Here is a 20,991-nt window from a genome sequence, read left to right as displayed (position 1 = left end):
AAGTGATTACTTTACCAACGCGTAACATTAACCATTTCTACCCATGATTGAAAAACCACACTACTCAAATTCTTGGAGGTTCTATATATATATGATCCAATTTCGAAACATTGTTCTTGAATCACTAGAATTTCACTAGAGACTTCTATTGGTGAGATGAAAAGAAGCTTTTTATTAAGCAGAAACTCTTATATTTGTATGCGAGGTCCGAATCCTGGATTATAATCACATACATGAGAAACGCTATAAACTATCCTTTTAATTAGACAGGCTCCGTGGCGTAGTTGGGTAGACGTTCGACTGCTAAACTGGCGTCGCGGGTTCGATTCCCGCCAATTGCAAAATGAATTTAAGAAAGATTTATTTTCAATCGGTCTGGGTGTTTGTGATTTATTTTTTACATTTACTTTACCTATCCTACCTGCAGACAAGCATCTAAAATGGACGCTTTGCGGTTAATTCCTTTTAAAAAATATATGTAAATATTATTTTAGCTTATAATTTGACTTATAATTTGAATTAATTCCAAGTATTTGGACACTCTCAAAATGTTGTTAATTTATTTAACCATTTATTTTAATTTTTAAAGGTGTCTGAACTTGATATGTAGCAGGTATTATTTTTCCCTTTTTATGAAAGATGATGAAAGTCTGAGCATCCCAGATCACTTTATACACTCGTTTAGCATTCACCACTCTGCCCTAATGGGCAGTTTGCCCTAATAATTTGAACACCATATCTTCCTTTTATAAAAAAGAGAAGAATGATACATATTTCATATCAAGTTGAGATACGTTAAAAATTAATAATCCAGTCTCCGATATAATAAATAATATTGTTTATTTATTTTAAAATGGGAATCTGAATAATCAAAAGAAAAAATAAACTACTACATGATTGAGAAAACCCACTTTCAAAAGTTTGCCTCCCTTTATATACAGCTAACATTGTTCCGCATTCAACTAAAAATATTTATTTATTTAAACTTCATGTTCAAAAAAGAAATAAGTACATTAGCGGGCTTATTAATAAGTACATGGGCAACCAATCAAAATGATTGTTGTATGAAAATGTAATCAAGAAATAAAGGATTCATTGACGGAAAACGCTTGGAAAACCAGAGAGAGAAAATCAGCGCTGAATATCCATAGAAGGCAATTATTTACAGCCTACAAAATATGTTATTTGATCATCGATAATATCAGATTATTAGATGAAAATTTTATAGACCTCCAGTGCAGTAGCAAAACTTCCTAAGCACTATGATATGGAGGCAGATTGTTAAATATAGGAGTGAGTATAAAAGCAAAACTATATTAACCTTTCTCTTACGGCGCTAAAAATTGCCATGTGCTATGTTTTTTGCTCACCATATGAAAATGTGATTTAAAACGGGAAAAATGTGAATATTCCTAAATGTTGCTTTTATCGACCATAGTTGAAGTAGAAATGTAACAATTTTGTAATGCTAGCATCTGAAAATGAGAGAAAAAAATTCATCGCAAGTAGCCACCATAGCTGGCATAGCGGCACAACCAACTCGAAGGACAACTTGCACACTACTAAAAGGAGATTGGCGGAAATAGTATCAAGCCGCAAGCCCATGTAGCAAAGCGCGGCATACATGCATACACTGAGAAAATTTTTGTGTTTTGGTGATTCTAGCCCCAATTTTTTTATTTCTGTTGCTGCAAATGAATAACTTTATATTACGATACCCTTATATTAATTAATTAATTATCTTAATTGTATTACGGAGGAATACGAACATTCTGAGCCCATATCTTATATTTTATATCCATATTGTCATTATTAGAATGGAATTGTAGTAAATACATCACCGGGAAGGAGAGGTTAAAGGTTCCCTGTTGGAAGAGTCACAGTTCATTGGTAAAGATGCAGTACAACTCCTGTGCAGAACGTTACTAAGAGTATGGTGCAAATAGAGTCATCTAAATTAGTAAAATTTTGAATTTACATAGAACTAAATGCAAATTCAAAATTTGAGAAAAATAAAATAATTACGTATGGTGACATTATTACCTTAAACTTGATGAGAAATACCTTTCACATCCGTTGGAAGGAGTCCTGTACGGAGCGTGTTCCTTGTCCGTATACTGCTGGAGTTGATACAACCAAACCTAGGAATAAAAAATGTACATATAGCACTGTAAGTTTTCAACCAACTGATTTCCGGAGTTGTGCGGATAAAAACTGATCACCGCAAAATAAATGGCTGATGGACCAGTGGTTCTTAACTTGGATTCGATCAAACCCCAGGGTTTTTTTTCTTTATTTTAAATTCTTTTGCATTATACAAACATGACGTAAATTCAAATATGAATAAAATATAAATACAAAAAAAGATCCCACAAAGGCATGGCCTGTGTGTGGGTAAACAATATAATTTAGGTCATAGTATAGGATACTGGTAAAAATACAATAGGTATTATAAGTAGAACTAGAATAATAGTGTTCATATATAATAGACAAAATACAAAATACTTGAGTCTCGGAAAATAAAAAGATTTTTTTAATAAAATTAAAAACTTAACACATTTTACAATATTTATTTGTAAAATTAAATGAAAGAAAAAACATGGCTGAATGATGCGGTCTATTTCAGTTCTACCCACTTCCATTATCCATTTATGAATAACTTTTTTATATTAAGCTTCTATTTTTAATGACTTTATGGATAATAAAATTATAATGGTTTATTTAAAAAAAAATATATTTTTTAGTATGTTCAAATACTGGTTCACAAATCTGGATTATCTCTCTTTTTCATATTATTTTTTGACATTTCATCAAAGATGAAGAAGAATATGGAAGTCTATGACGGTCATCAGCCCCATAATACCCAGACTTCCATATTCTTCTTCATCTTTGATGAGATGTCAAAAAATAATATCAAAAACATAAATTAGTAAAAAGTACATTCGGTATGCACTTTGTGGCAAAATGTATCCATTTTTAATTTAAGTTTTACTTAGTACATACCACTATTTCTAAAAATGTTTTGCGACACGTGTTTTGATGCATTCCGCATCATTGAAAAAAATAAGTGTAGGTATAGATTTATTTATTTAGTATAGTGTAGATAAAAATTTGTAGATATGGATAAAAATACACATTTAAAAAAAAGTGGTATTTACTAAGTAAAACATACATTCGAAAAAAAATTATAAAAACGTTATGTCTTCTTCTTCTTTCCATGTTCGCTCCCTAGGTGGAGCATATGGCCAACACGAGACGTCTCCAAGTCACTCTGTCACGCGCCATCTCCTTGGCTTCCTCCCAGGTCAGTCCAGCGTCTCGAAAATCCGCTGAGTATAGTCGGTGAATGGTCGTCAGCGGCCTTCCGGGGCACCGGAATCCTCGGGGTTGGAAGAAGAGACATGAGGGGTCGATGCTCTCAAATGGCATTCTAAGGACATGTCCACCTTCTCCTCTTCAGGGCTTCCAGTATGAGGGGCTATTGAGTTCTTCTCCTCACATCGTCATTCCTGACGAAGTCATACCACTTTATACCCAGTATTCGCCTCAGGCACCTATTTTCAAAACTTGCAAAATGTTATGGGTACCTCTTTATCGCATGGAGCTGGTCTGGTCCGGTTTATGGTGATGGCCTTGTCCACATAGTTATCCTGTTGCCTGTCGGAGCGCTTCAGGCCCCCCTCTCCTCCGTTGCCCACCTCCGGGTCACTCTCGTAATTCTGGTACATCACTGCAAATCACAATCACTTAGTAAGATCATTGCAAACTGTCAAATTCTTCCGTCCAAAGAAACAGCTCTTTGCGATTCCTTCTCCGGGCCTCTATCTGCACCCGAGTGGTGTGTAGAGCACCATATCGAATCGACGGCGTCTTAACTTGATCGTAATTATATATATTATGACAGCAGAATGATTAGTCCTGCGCCTCAGATTCATGGATATGGGAACGAAATATGTTTTGTAGGGTGCAGACAATCAGTGGTGTGCACAGAGAATTAATTAGGGTAGGCAGTAGAGGTAAGTAGTAAGGTAACCTAGTTACTATTTAGTAAGGTAGGGTAGGTACTGGTTGCGTTTTTACATGTCACGCGGGTAAGTTAGAACAGGCACTGCTTTTTGCCTATATGGAATGCTCGCCCCTGCTAGTGTGTATAAGTATGTACTTACGTGCCCCGCTGATAGTAACTTTAAAAGCATCAGTAATAATTTTTATCTTTGATCGCGACAAACTTTGAATGATTGATTAAAATTGATATGACATTCAAAAAAAGAAAAGAAATATTTTTTTAATGAATGGATGGGTCCGAATGGCAACCAAGAGTTTCTATACTACTAAGTAAGGTAGGGTAGGTAGTACCTAAGTACTGGTTGCGTGTTTATGTCACGCGGGTAAGTTGAGATAGATACTGCTTTTCTGCCTGTATGGCTCTTCCCTGCAGACAATGTAAGTGAAATAACGTAATATCAAGGACTGTTATATGGAAAAGGAAATGAAGAAGGAATAGTGGGTACTGTAGAAGAGGAAAAATAGAATAATGCTAATGGCTCAGGCCCTCTGGGTCACACACCTGTACTCGTACTAGCTTGTACAAGTTATAAGTTATAATATGTAATTAAGTTATAATATGTACTTGTATAAGTTATAATATGTAATTAAATTAAATGATTAACAATGATAAGTTCCTTAAGGAGAATTATTATTGGTAATTATTAGCCATAATTATTCTACTGCGCTGGAGGACCCGGGTTCGATTCTCAGGTGAGTCAAAATAAATATTAGTGATTTGTCACTCTAATATTTATATAATGCCACCCTGGACTGCTACCTGAAGCTCAGGACTAATCATTTTCTCATCGTGTAACTGACAACCAAGATAACACTACAATGCAGTGCCCTATGGACCATTTGATGTGGATAAGGGTTAGGATAAGAAGTCTAATAGATATTTTGACAGGAACAGATTCTTATTTGGGTAACACGCTCAACTGAGAAACTGGTGTCGCTTGTTTGATTCCCGCCAATTGCAAAATTAATGAAATATTAATTTTTAGTTGGTCTGGGTGTTTGTGGTGAATTATTCTAATCACCTTTCTTATCCTTACTACCTGCAGACAAGTCTATAAAACACAGGCTTTGACTTTGGAGTTACTCCTTTAAAAAAAACATAGAAACATTATGACAATATTGAATGTTTTCATATTATTCTCTTTTAAATTACACAATTTCTATGGATTTTACCATAGACAGTTGTGTCGCCTACTTTCAAAATCTGCCAGATCCATGTAAGTTGATTTTTTAAAAAATTCAAAATTATCCGGGTAACATTTATGTTTCAAAGTTTTGTCGATCTTTAGATAAAATATTATGAATTAGAGAATTTTCCCATTTTTTGGAATTTTTTTCAGTATTTGACAAGACACAAACACGAGACACAAACCGATAATGATGTCATCTTGATTTTTCACCTATACCCGTTCTCTGATTGGCCGATATGGGTCAGTAGGCAAGATTCATGAATATAGCGGAATTTGAAATACAACGCTGTTTTACTTTTACTAGTACTTTTTAACAGGGTTTTCAAGTATAAAGATATTTTAAACAATAAAACTCACAATCGGCAAACCCGATTGAGTATTTATTTTAAAATCTTATAAAATTGGATCTGACGGATTTTGAAAATAGGCGACACGGTTAAGAATTTATTTCAGATTAGGTACTGAATCTCCAAAAAAATGCTTCAAAATGTCATAGGTATTTGACCGATGCCCTCATTTACTCTACAAGGCAAGTAATGTTCACACATCACATAGTTCAAAATATATATAGTGTTTGCAAAAAGTATTATTTGTAAATCTTAGTCGTTTACCCTTTTCCGATTTAATAATAATTTCTAATCTATTTAGTACTTACCTTTAAAAGAAATATTACGACAGTGTATTTACATGAAGATTAATAAAATTAAAATAATTAAATGGTAACAGTACTCATTATGCACCATTCATAATAATATGATAACATATATCGTACATTGAAAACAAATTCCAGTGTACGTCAAAAAAATAAATAAAAACAAAAACACATAAATAATATAAAATTGTGCATTCATAACATAATTTTATTTTGAAATCAATTATCAGCCACATGACAACACAAAAATAATATGCTCCTATGACATACTCGGGCCAACGAAATATCATTCTCAACAAAACAAAAAATGCTTTTGACAAACGGTAGTTTTCAATCAGAACTGTCATCCATGATTCCTGTGCCTACTTTTACAATTAACACTATTTTCAGTTAAACTTAAATGAAAGCACAATCATCCCCTATTCACAACGAATGATGCACGGGATGCTACAGCAAAATGATTCATAATTATGTATCTTGAGTGTGGTTCACACGAATCCAATAACCATTCTGGGGTAGCAAATACAGGTTTTTCACTTAAAATTGGTCATTTTACCTATACATTTCCCAAATACCTGCTCTTACGATGGGTGAGATGACGAGTTTAGGCTCTGTACGATAGTAAATGAGATACAGAGCGAAGAAATTTATATATCTTATTAATTTATTACATGGTATGATTTCTGTTTGGTATTAAATTATTCGTAAACGAAAATGTGACATTATGCAAGAAATTTAATGCTTTCGTTGACTCGAATTGTGTTATCGTTTAATGTGCAAACATTCTCAAACAAACAGAGAAATTTTTAAAGAAAAACAAAATAACTGGTACACAAAAATAAAAATAAAAATACTGTCCGAAAAAACCAATCATCTTGACGGGCATCACAACACACTATTTTTATAGACATTTCCTCTGCCATAAACTTTTTACTTGCAATGGATGTATTTGTAAAATATTATCTAAAAAATGTACAAAAAATTAAGTAATAGTGAGTAACATTTAATAAACATACAGTAGTATGTAGTAGTACTATTCACAATTTCTTATGTTTTTCGGAGTTTTTAATAGCATTATGTTGATGAAATTTGATTCACGGTGATCTAATTTTATAAACATATCATTTGTAAGCAATGAATTTATGGTAAAAGAAATATCTTTGATAACACTTCGAGGCAATGCCCATTAATACATTTGAAATAAATTATATTGAATTAAAGTAATAACACGGGGGAGTATTTAAACACTTATTTAATTAAAAATAATAATAATAATAGTGATGAGGAAATGTGCAGTTCAAAAGGTGTTCCATGCCTCATACAACATAAAAAGTGTAAATAAAATAGATGTCATCCTACAACAACTGTCAAAAAACAAAATTCAAAATATTCTTATAAGACAAGTAATTTTTACTTATATTCCGATGCCATTCCGGATTTATAAATTTAAATAAAAAAAGCACTACCCTCTTTCTCCCTACAAAACTCATGCAATTGTATTTACAGGATTTTCATTCCGTACTGATCTAAGTATTTTTAAAGGGGGTGATTCAACAAATATTTCTAATCCACAAGTTGACCATTCTCTACATAAGCCGATTGTTTAACTTACCAGTTGGCGAAACCACTTCTGAAAACCAAAAGTTAGGTTTGCATTTTTAAGGAATTTTGTATGGATTAGGGCTCTATACCGAGTGCTCAGACCCGTCGATTCTAGATAACGAATTCCTACAGATATCAAGTCTATTAAAACAAATGCTATACTCCAAATTAAGAAAAATTATCACATCGTAGGTACTTGCTGTAAGATGCGATAAAAAGATAAAATATCAAAGGCAAAATACCTTTTGGATGTCAAATTACTCTAGGGAAACTCGGAAAAAAAATATTTATGAGGGAAAATTACTGGTCTCATTCTACATTAGTGATAGATAAAAGCGTTGATCTAAATGAAATTTAATTGAATAACTGTAAACTAAGACGGTAGGGGAAAAAACAGGTTTTTGTTACACAAAACATTAAACACAACATAATATATAAACACACTTTTTGTGAGACAGACAACATGCTCCTTAATAATTTAACCGTGACCAATAAACGATAACTTTCCATAGCCGTAGAAACATTTGACAAACATAGACACATAATTGTATTATAGCAACAGTCAATGCAAAGTGTTGAAACAAATTAGAAGTTGAAATAAAGTATCCAGATCATCCTCGAAAAATAAACAAATTAGAAGCAAGTTAGAGTAAGGAATTCAGATATCCTCGAAAAAATACACAAATTGCATAGCATCGATAGTAAAACAGCTGAAAATCGATTGGTGTCCCCGTGAGAGTGACTCGAGACATTACTGTGACCAAACAACAGTGAACAACATATCCGCGTATCGTAACATCAATCAATCAAACATTTAACAAACAAGGCCGGAGCGATGAACGCATATGCACGTTTCATAACGAAGATAAATTAAAACACCTGCCATGCCATCGTCAATAAGGAGCTTCAGCAAAAAATAAAAATCATTACAGTGAGCAAAAGAATTTAATGTATTTCACAACATTTTGAATGTGCCCAAATTATCATCCAACCTCAATCCGCGGTTGGCAAACAGTCTGTTACACATATTTATTGGAAACTGCATGAAATGATATTTTTCTTGGAGACTATTTCAACAGGTGTTGGAGAATCAAAGAAAAAAACCATTCACAGCATTTTGAGTGTGCCCAAATCCTTGTTGAGGATTAGGGTTAGGTTAGGGGTTGGGATGAGGTTTATAACACTATAATTTTCAATATTGTTTGTACGGTGATGTAATTCATAATGATATTAACAATTTTTTTAAGGGAAGTTAAATTTATTCTTTAAAAATCACTAAAGTTCCTTATTAACAAAAATATTAGATCAGTCCATAAGTTGATGCGCGCATTCATAACAAATATGCGATTCCTCATGACTCCCAACGTAGAACAGTAGGTTGCTTGTTGTATAAGTCAATCTGTCACCAACTTTTGTGAACATTGGATGAAAGTAAGTCATTTAAACTCAGAATTGATTAGAAAACGCCCGCGGTTGGTATATATCAAGAAAGTATTATTTCATCATGATAATGCTAAGCCGCACACGGCCGTCTACTGACCCTTATCGGTACCCAATGGTACATAGGGCATTACATTAAACTAATGCAATGTTAAGATAATCAGTGATTCTATGAAGGCAAGGTGATCAGTCCTGCGCTGCATATAGCTATCCAGGGAAATATTAAATAGATTTTAAAATAAAAAAAACACTTATATTTATTTTGACACCCCTGGGAATCTAACCCAAGACCTCCAGCATGGTAGCCTAAAATGGTAACCATTACACTACAGGACGAAAAATTATTGAATTTGATTGGAAGGTTTTGCCGCATACTGCATACTCCCCAAACATTGCTCCGAGTAATTTCACTTATTTCGTTGCCTAAAGACAATTACTGGGGAATTTTTTTTATTTTGAAGTGTAAAAAAATCTTTCAAGTTTTTTTCACCAAAACCAAAGTCTTTCTACACTAATGGAATAAAAAAAGCTACCTGAAAGATGGCGAGAAATTGTAGAGAGTAGAGGAAAGTATATAATATCATTGATTAACCCTTTCCGGTCCTATGTGGAATGTCATCAGTCGACATCGACTTTATTCCGGTGAGTCCTATGTCGATCAGTTTAGTGTTAAAATACAAGCAAACATATTTTTTTCTCACTGGTATTTAGTGTAAAATGTAATAATAAGAAACAAGATTGTATACATTCAAAATAAAAATAATTTTTTAACACAAGTGTAGTTTTATTTAAAAAAACTTGGATATATTGTTTAACCCTGTAATGCTGTAAATCTATTGTGGACCTGGTGGAATTTTTAAAAAATTTTTTATGGACCGGAAAGGGTTAAAAGAATAAATTATGTTTTATTTACGCTGTTTATTTTTTTAAACGCACTCAAACTTTTGGACTGACCTGAAACATTTAATATAGTTTATATACATTTTAAACGAACTAAAAGATTTGCTGCTGATAGTACCTTTCTAGGCTATTGTACAATTGTTTCTCGCCCGTGTTTCGGACAGCATGATACTGTCCATCATGACACTAGATGACAAACACCGCTCTGCGGTCCGAAATGACAAGCAGATGACACAATGGAATATCAATACAGAAAAATACCATCAGCATCTCACGAGATTAAATTAAATTTCTATATAATTTCTGATAAAGGTGGGGAATGACCAGAGTCATGCCAGAACGTAACACATTATGATGCGAGCATTCGTAGTCAGTACAGCGAGCCGAGCTGCTCTCCGTTCCTTCCGAGTACTCCATCCGAAGTCGGATGCTCGCTTCGAATGTTATGTTAAGACGAAATGCTCCGGTCAGTTCCCACCTTAAGATTTATCCTTTGATGCCAGAATGTTGGCCATGTATTGGCTGCTAGTTCAAACGATTGGTTCCATGATAACTGCGCACGTCATAAAGCTCTCACGACAACTGTACATGTAGACAATTGGGCGCGAAGTTATGAAAATATTCAGTTGCAACTTAAATTTTCAATTCCATTGATTTTAAATATTTAAAGCACTTACTTTGCTGACAGTATACCGGTTTCAAAGCGCCCATGTCTCGGTCAGGACCATCACTACACTAGAAACACTATACACCACTACTATAGCACTATTCTTAGTGACTCTAATATCCTCCAATTCCCATATAAATAAAAGTGAGACATGTCACCGCCCACTTTAGCCCCCCCCCCCCCCCCCCCCCCCCCCCCCCCCCCCCCCCCCGCTCTCTCTAACCTATAAATTCTTTTGGCAAACACCCTTAGTTTTTACCCTTTACTTTGCCTTCGTAATACAATACGTATAATCATATTATTTCATATTTATCTTCCCAGATAAAATATGTGTGCTTTCTATTTTTTTGTGTCTATAAAACCTCTCTTTTCCCATTCATCTCAAAACATCTTGATTTTTGTAAGGAATGTGGGCATGTTGGTGACAACAACATAGCTGCAATCGTGTGCATGCTCGGATAGTCTGGCAAGGGCATTCTAGATTTGTCTCTCCTAGAAACCAGTCACTCACTTTAGAGCTACCTAGTAGTACTTGTTAATAATAAACCAAAGTCAAAGAGTACTACCGAGTTATTACTGATCATCTTTACCACCTTAGAACATTGAACTCTCTCGACCCAATGATATTTTGGACATTTGAAATGCTTCAATTATCTTTGTAGTAGCTAAGAGTCCATTACTGTTTCTATTACTGAGGTGGTCACGCATGTTGAAGAAGCAGTTTCTCGCCATTTGTATCTTGGCTTTTGAGTCCATCTCTTGGAAATGGTCACACTGGTCACTGAGTCAACAAATAACCCAGACATTTATACTGATGTAGCCTCTCTAATGCACCTGTTAATACCCATACTGCGGTGCACAACTGACAATTGTTTAATTTTTTACTGACGTTACATTTAAGGTAACAATAGTTTTTACTGTCCACATTTTAATACGATTTAATTAATGTGGATCGAATAGTTTATTTTATATTTTACTAAATTTCAGTCAATTATTGTTTTTAAAAATTAGTTTGTTAGAGCCAAAATCACTCGTAAACAAGTAAAGGTTTTAAAAAAATGTATTTGATTTTAGACACATTTATTTTTAGAGTCTAAAAAGATTAAAAGAAAAACCGCTATTGTCTACTTGAGCAGCTGTCATGTGCGCAGGTATCTGGATGCCGAAATGAATGTTTGAATAATTGTCTGGAGTATAAGGTACCATCTATGGGTGAACAAGGGGTCCATTCTCATTCACATGACACAATAATGTAACGTATCTAGGGCACGAGCCGGGTAAGTCGCTCTCTGTCTACTGGAGCCGTGCGAGGGCGGACTTACCGTCGTCTATGGGGTCGGGGTCAGCGTAGGCGTACGCCTCGCTGCAGAGCAGACAGGAGTACTGCCAAATCCACAGTATGTAGGAAACGGCCCACCTGAACACGTTTTGGATGACTCGCAATGGCTAGAAATTCAACATAACATAACATTACCATATATCCTCACTGCTTTACTCGACAAAAACCAAGTGTCGTCTCTTTAACGCCTGCACCCTAACAGTGTTGCTATACAGATGCGAGTCGTGACACCTCACCAAAGTTCAAAGCAAGAAACTAGCAAGTTTCGAAAATAGGTGCCTGAGGCGAATAATGTGTGTTAAGTGGTATGACTTCGTCAGGAATGATGATGTGAAGAGAAGAACTCAACTCAACTAGGGAGTGAACATGGAAAGAAGAAGAACCTGACTTATTATTTACATTGCCATATATGGCTCTGATAAAAAGAAACGCAGAGAAGTTCAAATACGATCATGGAAACACACAGCGATCCATGGAAAGATCCGTGCTTGGTTTAAGCCTGAGAGATAAAATAGGAAATAAGGAAATTGGGAAAAGAACCAGAATAGCGGATATCATGGATCGTGTAGCGAGACTCAAGTAGCAATGGGCGGAACATGTTGCAAGACAGGACCCCACAATTTGAGAAGGAAACCTTGGGAGAATAAAGGACGCGTTGGAAGTGGAGGACAGAACGCTAAAGACGAAGAAGAAGAAGACCATATTTTCTTCATCTTCTAACACTGATCGCATCGACGCTGTGTTATATGGATTGTTAATGAAATGAATGTTACAAACAGTCCGAGTTTTAGGTACCACTCCAGAATGTGATTAGATCAATATTAGAGAGGAAAATCACACATATTTATTTTGACCCCTCTGAAAATAGAACCACCGATCATTATACTATGGAGGTAGACCAAAAAAATCTACATAATATCATCAAAAAATTATTATCAAACATTATAACACATGTAAATTGAGCGCAGGGCTGATCACCTTTCCTTCATGTATTTAACCATCAAGATAACGTTGATTCGGATTAACGAACTGGTACTGTAATGGGTTGAAGATTACCGTCATGAGAGTGCTGGCCGGATTGGAAGTCTTGAGCTGATCGGCGCACACGGCCTGGTAGTCTATGATGCGGACGCTGCGGAACACCATCTCTGCCACCAGCTGCCGCATCACCGGCGGCCTCACCTGCAAACCGACAAATTTGCACTGTTCCGTGTCTGTCTGCTGTGCTGGTCGGGGTTGTGGGCGTCTGTGTACCGGCCAACGTCGAGTCGGAATCGCATCTAGCTGACTAATTGAACTAAACACTAATCCCTTTCACTGCTTACACTGGGTACTTCTAGAAAATTTGGTGATGGACTTACAATCTTGTATTTATTTAGATTGGCAGTGACAGGTATATTGAAAGCTTTTAAATGTAAATTCACAGTAAAATCGGGATACAATTTTATATTGTTTCACATTTTCAATCAATTTCACAACTAAGTTAAAAAAAAAATTGCTTAGCAAGAGCAGATCTGTCAGGAAGCCTAGATGCTTCTGTATCAAATCTGGACATGCGTCGGGACAGCTTTCAATATAAAACCGACAACTAGTCAACCCGCGGAATCTGGATATACATAAGTATCTCTCTTTATGGATTTATAATTTTTTTTTAAACTAACTAACCATCGCGCTGCTTCTCCATAGGGATAGGCAGAGAGAATAGAGTGTTTAATTGCCATACCACAAAGTTATCAATGCTTTTAATATATAAAATATAAAATACCAATTTGTTTATAAATATACAATGTTGTTTCCATGGTTCCTGGGGAAGGTGTTATCTGAGTATGGAGTAAGCAGTAAACTGATAGTACTAACTAACTAACCATCACGCTTCTTCACCACAGGGATAGGCAGAGAAAATAAGACGCTTTATCAATCTGTCTTTGCAAATAATCTTCGTCTCTTCGACATTTATGCATCAACTCATACATACCCGCCTATCATTTGGACTCCTAACCTGAGCACATTTAAGTATTTAAATACTTGATCATACTAAGTTTCCCACGTTCTTTACATTCGCCTCATATGTTTTACTACTCTTTCTTTACTCATTTGATTCACACACCCAAACCATCTCAACACATCTTCCTTAATTTAATGCTCATCTCAGCCTTACATTCTTTTCTTATCACCATTCGAACATCTTTTATAGCTTTGCTGGAGAGAGATTGCATTTTGAATGTATAAGTTTTCTTTCACTTTTATAATTTGTCTAATTTGCCCGGACTACAAGCATATTTGTAACTCACCTCTCCAAAGAAAAGTCCGGCATCATCCGGTTTCTCACTCACTACCACAAAGCCGTTGTTATCCAGCACGTAACACTCCAGATCATCCGACTTACACGTCCTTGGGCATGTTGCGGATTCAACACACTGAAATTCAAAAGATCCATTTATGATTGATCAGTCTTATTCAATTTTTTACATAGATACATGACAGAGATAATCGTAGACCACATAGTTTTTTTTCACAAAAATAGGACTAAAATTATCAAGTTATTTAATTTTAGTTTAGTTTACATAATTCAAAAGTTATCCAGTTAAAAAAAAAAACAAAAAAAAATTTAAAAAAACATGCTGTATTATTTTTTTAAAATAAAACAAGTCTAATCATAGTGATAAAAACAATATTAAAAAAAAAGGAATTTTGATCAAAGGATTTTCAATAAATTCCAATAAAAGTGGCTACTGGGGAGCTCAGGTCAGCTGTTTATCTTAGGTAGCGCATGGACCGATATGGTCAGCAATGCAAATGTGCTCCAAAGTGCAAGAACAAGGAGACAATTACTGACTCTGGGGCACATGCTAAGAGGAGAGAAGTACGAGCTATTGCACCTAATCATAAAAGGCAAAATAGAGGATCGGCGTGAGCAGAAGACAGATCTCCTGGCTCTGGAATTTACGAGATTGGACGGGGATCAGTACCGGCGAGGCGCTGTTTAGAGCTGCCAAAGACAAGGACAATTACTCTCAAGTGATATTAGGCATCAGGGGGACCTGACATGACATACACAGTAGAAGAAGGATGCAAACAAATGGAAACACACGAGTAGTGCTAGCTAGTAGCTCCCATGGTCTAGGGTTACACGAACACTAAGTGGGGCCAACTCACGGAGGAGGTGATGTTGGTGAAGAGCGCGTGCAGGCTGGAGAGGTGGAACTGGAAGCCCACGACGGCGGCGGGCGCGGCGCGGCCCTCGGCGGAGTGGAACACAGCGTGCGTGGCGATGAGCAGCGGCTTGCCGGGCGGCGCCTCGCCCGTGTCCTCACCTGCGTAGCGCTGCCCGGGCTCCCAGTCCGTGGAGTACACGAAGCTGGACGGCTCCAGGTAGTGCTGCTCCACCGCGCGCTTGTACCACACCTCGTCCGTGGCGCGCGGGTACCGCTCGCCAAACTCGGGCCTGCCCAACCAACAGACTTTCAAATGACAAATTAAACATTGGTGCGTGACAGTTCTGCAAAGCCGAAATGTCACTCACAACTTACTAATAAAATAAAAACATATAAGTTTCAAAGTAACTAACTGAGTAACCTATTCTCAATTTTAATGGATACAGGAGTGGAATACATTCGATGGTATAAATATGACGGTGCTCAGGGTAGAGGAGCTCATTGGTACATGGAAATAAAAATGGTGGAAGGAAGGGCACACAGGGTTGAATATGCATTCCCGTACTCATACCAGTTTATGTAATTTAGACACTACTTATTTGTATGAATCCTTGAAGGAAGATACTATATTAACAAACAAACTAACCATTACCAGTGACACCAGAACTGGGCGACGTTACCGGAACAGGTGGCTCCGTTTTGGCAAGGGGACGAACTGCAGGGATCCACTTCCTCCCGACAGTTTTTGCCCGTATATCTGTCTTTGCAAACAATCTTCACCTCTTCCACATTCATGCATCACTTCATACATACCCGCCGATTATTCTAAATCCTGACCTGACCACTTTCTAGTGTTTGAAACACTTGATAATGCCAAGTTTTCTTCCTCTGCTTCTATTACCAACCACATTCGCCTCATAAATTTGTTTTACTATTTTTTCTTCGCTCATTCGATTCACATTTTAAACTAGTTTAAATGTACCTTTCTGAGCTATGGGGATCATCAGGATGTGGAAAGGATTGCCATCGAGTCAGTCCGCTGTGAGTTGCTACAAAGGCAACAGTTATTCCAAATCTCTGGATGAATTCCTTCCTAGAAATGCAATGTATCCCATTAGCAAAGCTCTGCACGTGTATTTGACAAATATGGAAAATTATCAATGTTTTATTTCATGGGTTTTTTTTTTGACAATGTCATTATGATGAAGTCACACAAACTTCATTTTTAGTTAAATGTCATGGTTAAAACAGAAAAATAATCTGAAGTGTGATTTTAGTGTTTAAATAAAACCACAGATGGCAGTACAGTGCAATTTTAGAAATAAATGTTACCGGGCTTTAGTTATAAGTGCGAATGTTGCCCATACTCCTTTGAGGAAAGTTTTGTTTGAATGACCATATACTGCCACACTCCCAGACTGGTTGAAATACATAATAATAATAAATCCTTTGTGCTGCATTTTAAAAATTAATTTGTTTAGTAATTATTAGTTCTCCACCCTGAAATAAAAATGTCCGACTGCAGCATTTCAAAAGAAAATTTAAACGGTTATATGTACATAATTATCAGTTATATTTCCACTGCCCCAATCTGTAACAAGTCAGAACATACCTCATACATTCATGGATGATCTTCACAGAATATCATAGAATATTATTTTTCCATGAACATATCGCTCACTCCTTTCAAGAACGTCATAAATCAAAAAACTTGATTTTTCAGGAGAAAGTTTTTAAAGTTTAAAAATATAATACAATGTATTAAAAATAAATATCAAGCCACTTTTTGAACTTTTTACTGTGCAACAGATCTTTTTAGATAAAATCTGAAGGTTTTTTCTCCATTTGAAAAATATTTAGTATTTTTTAAAAAAATAACTAAACAAAACATTTTCTTCAAAATGCAAAAACAACACTTTCTGCCCTGCAGCGGGTAAATATTAAGTTTAAAATATGCCACTTTTGCTGGGATATAGTACATTTTCTGGGCATTCCGAAAACACGCACAACTGAAATTTGACGATTTTCGATTTATGACGTTCTTGAAAGGAGTGAGCGATATATCAAAGATTTACATAGTGAACTTTCATATACAGTTTTGGCGTTATTACCGTATATCATTGATATTGAAACAGGTTGCAGTCAACGCTAGTAATGTCTGATGATGATAAACCTACGTCAAGATGTTAAAAATATTCTCATTTTAAAACAGAAAATTGTAAATGAAAATATTGTTTATATAAATTCATAGTAACATAATAAGAATTGTGAAAATACACTTTGAATATCCAATACATTTAAAATGTTATTCCTGTTTTTTTTTCAAAAAGACTCAATAGCTGAGATTCAAATAAAAATATTTAAAACTAGGAAGGTAGGTATATTGAATTTTTTTAAGTATGAGAAACTTGTTTTTGAAATAATGTACCTTACCATAATAAACTTGGCAATATTTAGCAAAATTCTAAAGTATTTTTGTGTTATTGAGACCTTCAAAGCTTTTGTGCAAGTCAATTCTTCACAAGATAAAATATCATTTTTATTTGTTTTATTACATAATTTCCATTTGAATCATTTTCTTTAACAATAATTTGAACTTTGAAGCGTTTTAACTTAAATTCAAAGAAATTTATTCATATAAATTTAAACATAAATGAGTAACACATTCGATGTTAGTACATAGAATATGTTTCGTATTAAGAAAGTTAAAAACAATCCTAAGAATAATTTTATTCAGAAAGTTATGGAATGGGCTATTTTCACTTTTTTGTTAATTATTGGCAAATAAATTAATATTTAAAAAATTCAAAGACAATCAGTACTATTCTTGTTAAAATTTGTAAAGAAATAAGTGAGGTATAAACTATAGATTTTTTTATATTTAAAAAAAAAATCTAATTAAAAAATCAACAGTCACAAAAGTGGTTGTCAATCATGGGTAGAATGGTGAATGTTATATGTGTGTAAAATGATCTCTCAACCAGCCCAGGACAGGTCATAAGCCTTGTATATTCTTCTATACTTCTTTATTCTTCTTCGTCTATGATAAGATGTCGAAATGAAAAGATGTGAAAATAACCCACTGTTTTATATATTATCTACTTTAACAAGATTAGGTACAGAGCCATGCTTGTTATCAGCTTGTTTGTGTATACCATACCTGGGCAGTAATACCATCAACATGGTAATAGGGCTTGGGCTATTCCAATAAAATGATAATGCAAGAGGCGATATTTTATGATAAGTATTAATTAAATCAATAAATTACAATAAAAAAACACTAACTTGGAGCATAGAATTTCGTATGCATTTACGAAAAATGCTATAAGTATAGGACTATACAATAAATCAAATTTTGTTTAACTTTTTTAACTATCACGACTTGGAAGGATTGGTAAATCTTCCGTTCCGCACCTTTCGTGTGCATTTCTTGTCGCAGTTGTGGCTGATACAGTTACAAAATATATATTTGATGCAATGTGACCGTACCAGCTACAATCGTGACCAGAAATGTTACATGGAAGACAACGATAATACACAAAAAATGTAACCATCATAACTCGGAATGGGTCATTAAATCTTCCATTCTGAGCCCTGCTGTGTCCATTTCTTATTGTGTTTGTGGCTGATACAGTCACAAAACATATATTTGATGCATTGTGACCATACCAGCCACAACCGTGACCATAAATGTCACATGAGTGGCACATAATGCCAAATCAAAACTCTAAAATTAGAATATTTTACTATATTCATTAAGACCACGGATATTTTATGTGCATTACTTATGCAATAATTTATTTTACAAAGTGAAGTAGTGTACAATATCGTATGATGGACCAGTCCAGTTTCGATCCGGGAACAGTAAGATTAGTAGTGTAATAAGAGCAGTATTTACCCCTTATCGTCCTTAGATCCGGTGATGTTCTGAGAGAACCAATCCGTCACCCTTGCGTCAAACACAAGCGCTTGCATTAAACTACGGTCACCTACAGATTAATACAATTCGTTACTATAAACTTACTTGGGAAGTCATAGATCAAACATGATTTAAATAGTGCGACTTGTAAACTGTTGGATTGATAATTACCAATCAGAATTGAATCGCGCAATGATAATTCAGCACCGTATTTTATGGAATATAAGACTCTACGGAGTAATTAAGTATCATATTTTTAATATAAAAATAGCAAGTGTTTGATTTCCGCCAGTCTTAAAAAGGCTACATACTTGATGCTGCGGGAAACATATCTCTTTCTGGCAACATTGTAGTGATGGGAATCGTACAATTAAAAAATGTAGTCCACCACACAACGCCACATGTGCATTTGTAGTACACAAAAATACACTACAATTGTGTAATGCTATGTTTAATGTTTTATGATGGTGAAGAGAAAGAGAAAGAAGGTTCAGATTATGATTTTCAGAGATTTTAAAGGTCAATTGAGTTTTATGAACTACGGAAAAAATAGTCTGTCTTTGGAATCTAATAATAAAAAACTAAAATATATTTTATTTTAAAGCTTAAAAATGAAGGTGCATCTTATAGTCCATAAAATATGGTTATTATAAGGTTTAGAATTCTTCTTCTAACCTTTATCCACACCCAATTGTGCATAGAGCACTCCATCACATCTACCAAGGTGATATTAAATAAACATTACATTGAAAAATTACTGATATTTATTTTACTGTACTTGGAAATCGAACACGGGACCTCCAGTAGCCAAATGCACTAACCACTACACTACAGATGTGTATCATAGATACATAACATAAAACCATAGCCTCAAAAAAGTTAAAAGTAATTCAAGAGGTCAAATGGCCAAAATTTGAACACAATTTAATTTTAAGTGGATTTCCTTCAAAGTTGTTCAGAAATTCCCCCGTTTTATTAAAATTACAATTTAAAAGCAAATTTGGAACCATTTCCTAGAAATTTTATTTATTTTGTAGATGTTTAATTTCTTCACATATTCAATTAATTTATGTAAAAATTACATTATTGAAAGTAAACTAAAACTTCCTAGAGCCTAAAATAGTAGACATGTTTTAAAAATGTGCATCACTTTACACTATTTATCTGAGTTTAAAAAAATATAATATATATCAATAACAAGTGGTGGGGACATATCTAAATGTTTATATATCATGTAAATTATTATATTTATTTGTGTATTTATCATTGAAAGGAGTGCTCCGCAACCAGTGTGCTGTGAGCCCAATACAGGTGTGCCACGGTCAAATTCAATGTATTTGACATTTCACAATTCGCTCACTCCTTTCAAGAACGTCATAAATCAAAAAACGTGATTTTTCAAGAGATCAGTTTAAAGTTTAAAAATATAATGCAATGTATTAAAAATAAATATCAAGCCACTAATTGAACTTTTTACTGTGCAATATATCTTTTTAGGTAAAACCTGAAGGTTTTTTCTCCATTTGAAAAATATTTAATATAATAAAAAAAAAAATTAAACCATACCTTTTCTTCAAAATGCAAAAACAACACTTTCTGCCCTGTAGCGGGTAAATATAAAGTTTAAAGTATGCCTCTTTTGCTGGGATATAGTACATTTTCTGGGCATTCCGAAAACACGCACAACTGAAAATTGTTGATTTTTGATTTATGACGTTCTTGAAAGGAGTGAGCGAATTGTTCATCATGTATTTAATACACAATGACAAATTATTTTTCAAAATATTGTCAATTTTTCAAAATGTAGTAAAGAATAATTATAACAAGTAAATAATTGGTCAATGGTCTATATATTTTAGCTTTTGGTGTGCCGCGGAATTCTAGGAAGAATTTTGGTATGTCGTAGACGAGAAAAGGTTGCGGAGCACTGATCCAAAGTTGCATTGTATTTACATATGTTTAATAAATTTTGAATTGCAAAAGATATAAATAATTGTATTTTGTTTAGTCTACCTTTATTGTAAACCTTTATAAATATTTGTGATAGTGGTATATACTATAA

The 20,991-nt window shown here is 34.6% G+C and overlaps 1 protein-coding gene across 6 annotated transcripts in view; it reads right to left on the bottom strand.

Annotated features, from left to right (window-relative positions):
- The window catches only part of stj (voltage-dependent calcium channel subunit straightjacket), a 57,605-nt gene that overhangs the window by 7,198 nt on the left and 29,416 nt on the right, over positions 1 to 20,991 (bottom strand). For 2 of the 6 annotated variants that reach the window (XM_088259528.1, XM_088259526.1), the window contains 9 exons: positions 18,909 to 18,999; positions 15,993 to 16,103; positions 15,012 to 15,300; positions 14,147 to 14,272; positions 12,912 to 13,037; positions 11,839 to 11,962; positions 7,520 to 7,537; positions 3,588 to 3,730; positions 2,044 to 2,141 (listed from right to left, as the gene is read on the bottom strand). In XM_088259528.1, the coding sequence (XP_088115654.1) occupies positions 2,044 to 2,141; positions 3,588 to 3,730; positions 7,520 to 7,537; positions 11,839 to 11,962; positions 12,912 to 13,037; positions 14,147 to 14,272; positions 15,012 to 15,300; positions 15,993 to 16,103; positions 18,909 to 18,999 (1,126 nt within the window). Of the gene's footprint in view, positions 1 to 2,043; positions 2,142 to 3,587; positions 3,731 to 7,519; positions 7,538 to 11,838; positions 11,963 to 12,911; positions 13,038 to 14,146; positions 14,273 to 15,011; positions 15,301 to 15,992; positions 16,104 to 18,170; positions 18,210 to 18,908; positions 19,000 to 20,991 lie in introns of all 6 variants that reach the window. The other 4 variants (XM_088259525.1, XM_088259527.1, XM_088259522.1 and 1 more) reach the window with 3 other exon arrangements.

Source organism: Brachycentrus maculatus, unplaced genomic scaffold (assembly GCF_059751285.1).
Source record: "Brachycentrus maculatus isolate JH-2025_06_01 unplaced genomic scaffold, ASM5975128v1 h1tg000117l, whole genome shotgun sequence".
Lineage (NCBI taxonomy): Eukaryota > Metazoa > Arthropoda > Insecta > Trichoptera > Brachycentridae > Brachycentrus > Brachycentrus maculatus.
Note: the sequence above shows the minus strand (reverse complement) of the source record. Positions and strands in the feature narration are given on the sequence as shown.